Consider the following 11,270-nt stretch of genomic DNA (forward strand, 5'->3'; position numbering starts at 1 on the left):
CACACACACACACACACACAAACACATCTACACGTGTATAGCACAATATCCAGCTGTTTCTGGGCTACCTCCTTCACAAGCGTCTACCTCAGTCCCCAGTGTGCTGCTCTGTGTCTCTCTCACTACTGACTGTGATATTCCTGCAGGGTGTCTTGCTGTTTTCTCTCCCTATGCTATGACCAAAGACGGGTGTATGTTCCCTCACTGTCTCCACACTTTCTTCCTTCTTCCTCTCTCTCTTTCTCTCTCTCTTTCTCTCTTCTTCCCTATCCCTCTCTCTGTGTCTCTGGGCAGTATAAGGTATCGTCTTTGAAAAGGAAGCAGGTACTGGCTCTCTTTGGCCTCAAGCTTTTACGCTCTGCTCTGCCTGCATCGCCGCTGCTCTCCCAAACACTAACCCCCCCCCCCCCCCCCCCAACCCACTCTGACTTCCCAAAACCCTCCACCTCCTCTGAAGAGCTGCCTCTGAACCCCTACCTCACACTTTCTGCATGCCTCATGGGAAATGTAGTTCCTGAACATCTGTGGGGAAGGAGGAAGTTGATTCAAGGCGAATCCGATAAAAGAGTCCAATCTTCACTGTACAGAGTAGGCTAGTTAGTTAGATAGTGCTAAACACAATTACAAGACAAACATTATGTACATTTACAATTCTTGTAAAAGTATATTTGCGCATACTTACATACATTTTATGTGAAATGGTGTATTGTAGGATAAATTTTCCATGTATGTTACTATTCATAATAGATCTATATGCTGTATTTTTAAGGAGTATTTTCGTCCTGGCAGTGAAGCCAGTACTGCTCTGTTGTCAGTGTTTTCATGAGCTGTAGCGCACAGCGTTAGCACTGTAGCATCATCTCCTCCTTCCCCAACAAACTATCTCCAAATATGAGTTTCCTCCCTTTTCTCATCAAAGATTATATATCTCCCACCTCCTGTAGAACGTAGAACGTAGAACGTAGAACACCACCCTGTCCCTGCTCTTCTTTTGTCCACCCTGCGGAGCTGTCTGTTTCAATGACGCGAGCTGCTCACTGGCCATTGAAATGACCCCCCCCCCTCCCCCTCCCTAAGGGAGTTACCCAGGGAGGGAGATGCTTCTTCCCCCAAAAGAGATATCGCTGCCTTTTGTGTTTTGGGTTTCTTCCACATGCTGCTGCTGCTGCTGCTGTGTGAATTTGCCTCCAGAGATCTGCCTTCCTGCCCCCCGCCTGCATCCTTAACTGCCCTGTTAGGACTATAGTGAAGCGGCCGTAAGGCTGATCTCCAGGAGGATGCCCGGCCACCTCTGCAGTCGCTGCAGTGAGAAGATCACAGCCGGCTGCCTGAGATATCTTTGCATAGCTGCTGTAGTGACTAAAACGAGTGTGGTTTGTCATTAACACAGACCAGGTAGAATGATCAGGCTGGGTTACAAAGTGTAACATGGGAATCAGTCAATACCTAGACAGATCAATCTCCATTTTTCGAAGGAGAGGCTTCCCTTGAAGTCCATTTAGGTCAAGGTTTTGACTTATTCCCTGGTGAAGAGAACAAACTGCATGGGTTTCGTCTTGTCATAAAAACAGACACAATCAGAAACTTTCACTGTGTATGTGTACAGGACGACTCAATAGTGTTTTAAATGTCTTTTCACTTTTTAAATGTCTGTCTTTCACCTATGATCGCATAAGATCAAGCATCTAAATGACAAAATCTAGCCTTGATGTCTGGGTCTTTGATGCTGATTCTATTTGTTAATCGTGAATTAAATGACCGTTGACCCGAACATGACCGTTTGTGTCCATGGAGAGCGTGTTACTTTATGAAACCTACCTAGCAACCGATCCCTTTTCCACGTGGAGTGTTGGTGGTACACTGTTAATTTCTCATTGTGTCTGTTGGCCGTTATGGACAAGATGTTGCCTGAACGTTTTTCTAAGAGCATAAGAACAGGAGTGTGTTCAGGAGAACGTGTGTTTACTATGCAGGAAAACATCTAGACCTGTAACCTTAGCTGACTAACACCTCTCTTACATGACTGCTGTTTTCTCTCTACTTTTCCCCACGATGTTCAATTAATCCATCTTCTCTTTTGTCATATAAGGTAATTTTGAAATGGGGACAAACCATTTGATCTTCACCATACTAGTTAGTTAGGTTTTAGATGGACTGTAGATCTGAGGATCATAAACGCATGGGGAGGGATACATCCATACATTGCAAGTGCTTGGTTTGATCGTGTGTGTGTTTGTTTTATCAGGGCTCAGCCTCGGTTGTGTCGGGAACACCAGGCATTTTGCTGAGCTCCATGAACACAGACGCTGTGTGTGAGCGCATCAAAGTCATGGAGGGGATGGACCAGAGCATGCTGGTCCAGTATACTGCCACCGTCAAGAAGGTACGTCAGTGTGTGTGTGTGTGCCTGTGTGTGTGTGTGTGTGCGTCTATCAAAGTGACCTGTGTGTGTGTGTGTGTGTGTGTGTGTGCCTGAGTGAGTGATTGAAGTTGTTGAGGCACAGAGTGATTGAAGGAGAACACTATGTTAGTACACATTGTTACAGAAAATAACAATTATTATCTAATATTTATTTCCTCTGTGATCTAGTTTGTGACATGAATGCACACTGCACAGTTGACGTCTGAAGACTTGTACACATTGTACTTTGTATAATTGTATGACAAATAAAATGTTATTGACTTGGATTAGATTAGATTTGATTTGAGTAGCCACTGCTAAAGTTAGACATGAAAGGGGAAACGTGCGTTAACCGCTCTGTCCTCCCTCTGTCCAGGCCAACGTCAACGGCAGAGTGCTGTCTCAGTGCAACCTGGACGAGCTGAAGAAGGAGATGAACATGAACTTCGGCGACTGGCAGCTCTTCAGAGGAATGGTGAGCTTGACATTCCGACCTCTGACCCCTGAACTTGAACCTTAACCCCAGTCCAAATGCTCATCCTTGTGCTGAACTTGAACCTTAACCCAAACCCAAAAACCAAATGCTCGTTTTAGCAAAATGGAACGTTTTGTGTAGCCAATGGTTAATTCACTTGTTACAGTATGTGCTGTAGTTGCTACAGGTTGCTGAACTTCATCGATTGTCCATGGTCTCTTGTTGCCTTTTGCCATTTAGGCAACGGACCACTGATCCTACATGTTCAAATTTAAGATATACGGGTGGGGGTTTATATCAGTAACAAGTAAAATGGTAAAAATAACGGTATAAATGATCTCTCCACACCACATTATAATGATAGAAACATGAAGAACAATATCATTGGGGATTATTTACATTTTTGTTTACAAAATGTAAATTTTTGTTTGCAGTTTACACTACAAAATCTACATGTAACTGTAAGACGTCACTTTTCTGAACCAATGAGGGAACAGAGAGTGGTCGAAGGAAATTCGTGAAGCATCCGCGCACTGTTGAAAATATCAATGGATTATAGAACCCCTGTTAACCTAATCATTTCTAACCTCGCTAAATATGGAAAAGTTTCTGTTACAAAGTACTATTACTACACATGGTGGGCAGACGCCCAAAATATTGCAATATGAACGTCAATTCATACTATGAGTGCGAAAGCCATGCGGGTCAGAGTTTAACAATTTATTGGACAGGTTCAAGTTATTCATCCAACACATTACAGGAGTACATCTAAATGCATAGTGTGAAAGTTACTTCAACAGGTTAAAGGAATTACTTAGGCTATCGTGCAAAACAGTCAGAGAATGAAAATACATTACCAGCTCAGAGGATTGAAGACTACACACCTACAGTGTGGGAGATCTGACAACAGAATAACTCCATGAATGATGTTTTGTCTACCCTTATATAGGCTACAAAGTTTGTGATTGGTTCAGACAGTGATATAGGTTACATGAATGGAGATCACATGATGAGTACTGTAGGTGAAACTGAGACCATTGTTGTAGTGAAACCACTTGAGTAAATCAATCAAGACATGACAATACATTTGGTTACATTTCCTGGTCCAAGTTGACTTCTGAGGACTTTGGACAAACATGTGACAGGAGGTCCACAATAGGCCCACACTTAGTAGCTAATCAAGAGTCCATATGTGATTGAAAGGAATGTCATCAGCCTGGGAATTTAGATCCTTACATAACCAAAAATATAATGTAAGCCTGGTCTCCCTGATGGTTGTTTCCTTGAGTTTATTTACACTTGTATTTAGAACTGACCACTTGTGAGGTGATGTGTCGTGATCACCTAAGGTGCATTTTAAGAGCACATATAAGCGGGTTGTGTGTGTGTTGTTGGTGACTGACCACTGCTGTGCTTGCACCTGGCGCCCAGGTGATGGAGCTGCGGCACGTGGAGAGCCAGGTGCTGCAGGAGGAGGCGTGCAGCGAGCAGGGCAGCATGGTGGGGCCCCCCGACCCCATGGCCCGGCGCGCCCCCGCACCCCCACTCGCCGGAGGGGGGGCCGCACACAACGACATGTACAGCTTCAACCTGAGCTTCGAGGAGCTCAGCAACGTGGGCCTGGAGGAGCCGCCACGCCAGCCCATCCCGCCGTGGACCGTGAGTGCTTCCTGCTATCACAAAAATTCTACTGAAAAATTTGATTAAAAAAAATCAATATAGCTATTTTTTTAAGCAACACATTGTTAGTATTAAAAGGCTCCACCACCACTCCATCCATTCAAATCTTCATGTTTTTAATCATTTAAATCAAATAATATACATATATGAATAAGAATGGATACATGTGTGACGTTTGCAAACAATCATAAACAGCCTGATGAGGTAGTTCTCCACAAACAAGCACTCACTTAATCAGAGTTAATGATGGAGGTCAAGGTAGTAAACTTGACTGCTCTCCCATGATCATCTCTCTGGTGTTTGCTCTTATTTCCATCCCTTTGGCCTTTCGGCCTTTTCTTCTTCTCCTTTCTGGTTATTTTTCTCATCACTTCTACGTTTCTCTCCTCCTTTCTTTTTCCTTAACTTCTCAAACTTTTTCTCTCTTTCCCTCTCCCTCTCTCTCCCTCTCTCTCTCTCTCTCTCTCTTTCTCACTTTCTTCTCTCTTCTCCCCTGTAGGCCACCACCCACCGCACCCCGAGCATGTCTAGCCTCAACTCCCAGGAGTCCTCCAACGACATCTGCAAGCTGACGGACAAGCAGCAGGCCGAGTACCGCAACGCCTACCAGGAGTACATCGCCTCCATGGCCCAGATCGAGAGCGCCAACATGGGGGCCGAGAAGACAGCGCCGCCCCACCCCAGCCAGTTCGCCGGCTCCGGCTCCGGCGAGGACAAGCTCAAGGACAAGGTGGCCAAGCGGGGGGGCAGCGGCGGCGGAGGAGGAGGAGGAGGAGGAGGAGGAGGAGGAGGAAGCAAGGGGTCGGCGGACGCCACCGACTTCAACGCCGCCGACGCCGCCACGCTGGACCCCATCACGGAGGAGGACGAGAAGCTGGACCCGGGCTCGTCCCGGAGCCTGCTGGGCCGCAAGAGCTCGGCGGAGAGGAGCGGCCTGTTCCAGGGCGCCGCCGACCTCAAGATGAAGGCCGGCGCGGTGGGCGGCGGAGGAGGCCTGCGCTACCAGAAGCTGACCAGCGACGACGAGGAGTCCGAGGAGTCCGACCAGGGCCCGGTGCCCAAGCCCGGCGCGGGGGGAGCCGCCAGGCTCTCGGTGTCGGCGGCGTCCGGCGACCCCAAGGCCAAGGACTACCTGTCCGACAGCATGCTGGACAAGAAGGACTCGTCGGACTCGGGCGTGCGCTCCAGCGAGAGCTCGCCCAACCACTCGCTGCAGGACGAGGAGGCCGACCTGTCGCAGCTGGAGCGCGCCAACCTCATCGAGCTGGACGAGGACGGCAAGCCGGCGGCCACCGCCAGCGGCAGAGGAGGAGGAGGCGGCGGCGGCATTCCCGCCAGCCTGAGCGGCCTGCACGACCCAGCCGTGGTGCGCATGTCCATCTGCTCGGAGGACCAGTGCAGCCTGCTGGCCAGCAGCCCCGAGGAGAGCTGGCCCAGCTCGCGCAACTACAACCTCAACCGCACGCCCAGCAGCACCACCCTCAACAACAACACCAACGCCCGGCAGGTGGCCCAACGCGCCGGCGAGAACGCGCCCACCACCACCACCACCGGGGGCGATGCCGTCATCATCAAGCCGCCGGGCGGAACCACCAGCTCCGGAACCACGAGCGGCGGCACCGGGGGCCTGCAGAACGAGAACGTGCGCGTGGTGCACCTGAAGCGCGGGCTCAACCCGGGCGACCCGCCCGAGATCACCACCGTCTCCTCCGACACGGTCACGTTCGGAGAGGAGCGCGAGAGCATCCTGTGAGCGGGGGACCCTCCTCGTGTCAGACAACACCCCCCCCCCCCCCCCCCCCCCCCCCCAACCACCCACCAATCTGTCGTTCGTTCCGTTGTGCATGATAGATGTGTAGTCATAGGAACTTCCTGTCCCCCGTGCGGTAGTAGTCTAGGTAGAACACGGTCTGCATAGCTAGTTTGTGGTTCAACACTGTTATTTATGTGATGGCTGCTTCCACTAATAATCACACAAGCTGAAGTGAAAGCACCACTCTTATATGTCGCAGTGCCGCTGCTCTGTGTACTGTACCAGTATTAACTCAGACAAGTTTGCTCTGGGAATCCCAAGTGATGCATGGCAATTGTGACTGATAGTAGTCGTTGTTTTGTGTGTGGTAGAGGTCAACTATTAGAACAGTGCTTTGTAGCGCGTCTTGGAACCACCTGGCTGTGTTCAAATGTCACTATTGGCCAGCACTACTGAGACACATTGAAGTCATAAGCTACAGTGTTCATGTTTTTGTTGTGAAGTATTAGAAATTGTTCTTGAAGAACCCCTGTCAGACAGACCAGTAACTCCTCAGGTGTAGTGTTGCATGCTGTTGTTCGTCCTGAAGCTTGCATGTATGTGTTATTTATAGTATGGCCTTTAGGGTACACATAGGACAATGCATGCACTGGTGGATGGTTGTTAGTTATGTGCATTCAAAATCAGTGTTAAATTTCGTTCAATATGAAATGTGCCGTTTTGAAGTTGTGCTTGTCAAAATAAATGGCCTTTAAGTGTAATACGCATCTTGTCTTATATATATTTTTTACTTTTCTAAGTGCTTGATACAAGACTGAAATGTAAGACTACGTAAAAAGAACCAGGTGAGCGTTGACACTAAATAATTAACGGTAAGAGTAATGAAAGCTCTTTCAATGATGTGCATAATTCGTAATGTGCAATTGTTGCAGTCATATAGAAACGGTGTACATCGTAGCAGTACCAATGTTGGCCAATACACAACTCGCACGGGATTCCTGCCCTGCCGCTAAGGTACAGGTGGGCGGCAGTGTTGGTCCCAATCCGTGTCACACCGCTGGAACGGATACAGTGTAATCCCGTTACAATGTAATTACGCTGCCAGTTGTTTCTGTGTCTAGAATATATAAATCTGGGGGCTACGCGTAGTTCAACAACAATCCTTATTATTTTTCCTGCAATAGTGAATAGTCTGATTAAAAACACAAGGTAACCTCTAATATTTAATTTATTTAGTATAAAAGTGCCATTTACAATATTCATTCTAAAAATTTGCAACGTAATAAACACCATGTTTTTATCCCAATGACAACAATCTGTGAACATGTTCAGGGTCTGTTTATGGTTAATGTTTCTGCTCGTCATGGTTATAGAGAGATATGGAGATAATTTAGTATATTCATGGACTCTTCAGCTCTGTCTTAACAAAAAAGGCGAGAGCTTATTTTACACGCTCGTGTTTTTTCTGTTCTCCGTGTCGAGTCATCTGCCTCTGTTGAGTGTAAAACGAGATCTTCCGTTGGAAGAAAGAATATCAGGTCCGTAGATAAATACCATACACCACATAGAATGTCTTTATCGCCGGTCTTGAGGAAATCCTTGTCAGCTCAGACGAATTCCAGGCATACGACGAAGGAAGCGGTCAAAGAAAAACAGAAATAGGTCCTGTTTTCTTCGTCTAACCCTCGCACCTGCAAAAGATCCAGAAAAAAAGAGGCGTGTTTAGAGAGGGAGAGAAGAAAGATCCGGTCGGACACAGTGGCGCCAGAGAGAAGCCACAGTTATATCTCCTCTTTTTCTAAACATCAAATCAAACAATGAGATAGTGGGTGATCCCGAAGCACCAGATGAACGCCACAATTTCGACTATCTCGTATGTACAAGGTGAGAAAGCGCTGTGTTTTAATAAACTGGCGCCAATGTTGTCTACAAATTCTGAATTCACACAATTTGGTTCTGATCACAACTGCATGGCTAAATAGAAATCCGTTAAAGCTCATGTCATCGTAGCTTGCCCAATGATCTTGAGCAGGAGAATATTAACTTACAGCGTCCTAATACTGGTTTTGCCAGCAAGATTATGTAGGCCTACATATATTTTGGGAACACATTTTAATAAATTAACCTACCCGTCAGCGAAAGAGCGCTCGACTCTCATCGGTGGTAACTTCTGTGGAAAGTTCCTTGGACTGGGGACAAAACAAAAATCCTGTTATGATTAAACATTTCCATGAACAACCCTCTCAAAAATGTACCCACTAAAAATATGTGAACTATTCAAACGTGTTGTATACTAGCCATTAAACAAAAAACTAATGTTCTTAAAGGCAAAGGCTGCGTGCGCAAAAACATACACGATGGAGAGTCTATAGTAGACCAATGTTAGTCATTTAGATACATTTCGGTTAAATTGAATAAAGATGTGTTTACCTGTATTGAGATGATGCTGACTTCAGTATTAATTGTGGTTATCGGGCTACTGAAAATCGGCATCTCCTGCCTCTGATGGTGCTGCTGCGGCTTCTGCTGTCGGCTCACCAGCGCTGAGCTGGAGTCCAGCGCGATCTGAAGATCCAAGATGTAGTCAATGACATGCTGAAGGATCTCCATCTTACTGACGCTCCTGTTCTGAGGCAGACTGGGAACCAGCTCCTTCAGCTTGCTGTAGCAGTCGTTCATGTTGTAGAGCAAGCTGAGGGCATCATCCACGGTGGTCTTGTTCCGAGAGATTGCGGCGCTGTGATCCGATAAACGAGTGGTGGTGGTAGCGGTGGTGGTAGACTTCCTCAAAGACGTCACTGGGCTTATCGCCTTCATAATGTCTAATCAGTGGACTGATCGATGTGCTGTGTCGCAGTGGGGTTGTTGTCTCCCGCAACAAATAATTCTAATGTAACTACGTTACGCTGCGTTTATATAGCAACAGAATAGGGTTTGATGCGCAGATGAGATGCGCGTCTGGATTGGCTGCCACCGTGTTGTCAATCTTCCTCTACGCAGGTGATCATTGGTTTAAAGGCTGAGCCTCTCCCACTCACACCTTCCGCATTTTTGGTCCAGCGGCGTGGTAGTGTGGGCACACACAGATGTGAGGGAATGAGGGTTATTCTCGCCAAGCCAGGCTTCGCGTCCCTGTTTTCGCTTTTGTTTTGTTGTGATGTTACGCACAGTAGACTAAAGCCTGCGAATCCACGGAGGTAATTTAAGGTTTACAATTTCCATAAATCATTGTGCTCTTCTCTGACACAGTTCATGTTGAAAAAATACCTCAAGGCCTCTGAACATAATATGTATAGACATGATGCTTAAATGCATCCAACTCGCCAGTGCATCATTATTCTAGTCAAACTCTATTTTCAACCGTTGTACTTACGCTGATAACATGCTGCCATGTGAGAAGCATGTAATTTGCATTGAGCATTATCTAAACTGTGGTTAGATTTAAATACGTTGGCCGTGGATAAGAGTGAGAATTGTGCATACTTTGTGTAATTTGATAATTCTGCGAATGCATCTGTACGCTAAATAAAAAACAGTCTGCATCTGTGCGCAATTTGCAGGACACTGCTCCACTGTGCCCGGCTTCGGTGTTGACTTGGCACCCTTTCCGAGCGCGCAGGCAACCCTGCTGTAAGCGCGCACCGCAAGCCCCCGGTTCTGCCGCCTCTCTGGCGCCAGGCTCATGACGTCACCCATTCACAGTAACCCCCGGAGCCTTCCGGCGCCGCTCGGACGGCCGCGAGCACTTCTCCACAGTAGGCTAGTCACAGGGCAGCGTGCGTATCATTGGGTGCGTTTCTCGGCTGGAAATTGCATTTATCACGGCTCGTTTTCTCTGCACTGCTTAGCGTCTCCTGTAATGACTTTAATGCTGGGTTCTGTCAAAAGTGCCTGGTGAGCTATTAGCATGAGCTATCAAAAACTGTGCAAATGAGCAGTGACAAACAATGCACATAAGCTACTGTACACGCACTGTCAAGCAGGCCTAGACAGAGTTATCAAGAAGCGTCTATGTTTGGAAAACAGCCTATACCTGCCTTGGCTACAGCCAATCAGTGATGGATAGAGAGACTGAACCAACGTCAGAAAACTTATTTGCTCCCCACTTCAAGTTGCCACCAAGCAGTAAAGTGCACTTGAAAAGTTACACATTTGTAGCAACTGAATGAATTAGCTTGAATGTGTGCACAGGGTTCATGCGTGCTTGCACACCTACTGTATGTGTGTTTGTTTATGTGTGTCTGATAAGATGCCAGACCTCGAAAGCAGACATGGATTTTAAAATGCATCTTCCAAACAGGTGAGTAGTGGTGCGGTTACCCACCTGGGGGAGGGGGTGGGGGGGGGGTGTCCAGGAGTGCCCAGAGCCGGTCACAGGGAGTCGGGTATCAGCCGAGCGTTCGCTCCAGTCCGCTACTGCAGGGCACCAAGAAACAGGAGCACAGAGGGAGTTCTCTCTACCGAGAAACTCTGCTGTCGTCGTGCCAACAGCCAGTGACTTGGCACTCTGGGGGGTGGAGTCGGGGTGTGTTAGTCGAACAGCCATTTTTCTTTAGTGCTACCACATGGATGGGCCTGTGCCATCCACTATGTATGTGTGTGTGTATGTGGTGGTCACTTCTGTGTGTAGGACCGTAGTGGTAAGTGGGGGATGAATGATTCTGTTCGAAGTGTGTGCTTCTGCATGTGCAGTGGGGGATGGGTGCCACTATTTTGGTGCTTGCAGGTGTACATTTATGAATGGGTGTGTGTTATCGTTTTATTAAACACTTTATTAAACATCAAATCTAACGGCCAGTGTTTTGGAGGTAGTGGAAATAACAGAGAGCTTTACAACTAACTGTACCAGAGATCATCAGGCAGTCTCCACATTTTGATCCAAAGGCAAATATGTTTCAGCCTCCGTTCTCTAAGCATTGTGCGAATTGAATTCCGAAATCTTTTGCCACAATAGTCAAGCA

The 11,270-nt window shown here is 47.3% G+C and overlaps 2 protein-coding genes across 5 annotated transcripts in view; one reads left to right on the forward strand and one right to left on the reverse strand.

Annotated features, from left to right (window-relative positions):
- kidins220b (kinase D-interacting substrate 220b) overlaps positions 1 to 7,050 on the forward strand; it is a 31,854-nt gene extending 24,804 nt beyond the window's left edge. For 2 of the 4 annotated variants that reach the window (XM_062551627.1, XM_062551629.1), the window contains 5 exons: positions 295 to 324; positions 2,246 to 2,383; positions 2,778 to 2,876; positions 4,308 to 4,535; positions 5,056 to 7,050. In XM_062551627.1, the coding sequence (XP_062407611.1) occupies positions 295 to 324; positions 2,246 to 2,383; positions 2,778 to 2,876; positions 4,308 to 4,535; positions 5,056 to 6,309 (1,749 nt within the window). In that variant the 3' untranslated portion in view covers positions 6,310 to 7,050. The remainder of the gene's footprint in view (positions 1 to 294; positions 325 to 2,245; positions 2,384 to 2,777; positions 2,877 to 4,307; positions 4,536 to 5,055) is intronic. The other 2 variants (XM_062551628.1, XM_062551630.1) reach the window with 1 other exon arrangement.
- Positions 7,051 to 7,519: 469 nt separating this feature from the next.
- LOC134097729 (DNA-binding protein inhibitor ID-2-like) lies at positions 7,520 to 9,179 on the reverse strand. Its single transcript, XM_062550670.1, has 3 exons — positions 8,740 to 9,179; positions 8,439 to 8,498; positions 7,520 to 8,000 (listed from the first exon to the last, which is right to left on the reverse strand). The coding sequence occupies exons 1-2, from the start codon at positions 9,124 to 9,126 to the stop codon at positions 8,442 to 8,444; spliced, it is 444 nt and encodes a 147-aa protein (XP_062406654.1). The 5' UTR covers positions 9,127 to 9,179; the 3' UTR covers positions 7,520 to 8,000; positions 8,439 to 8,441.
- Between the last annotated feature and the right edge of the window lie 2,091 nt (positions 9,180 to 11,270).

Source organism: Sardina pilchardus, chromosome 12 (assembly GCF_963854185.1).
Source record: "Sardina pilchardus chromosome 12, fSarPil1.1, whole genome shotgun sequence".
NCBI classification, from domain to species: Eukaryota; Metazoa; Chordata; class Actinopteri; order Clupeiformes; family Clupeidae; genus Sardina; species Sardina pilchardus.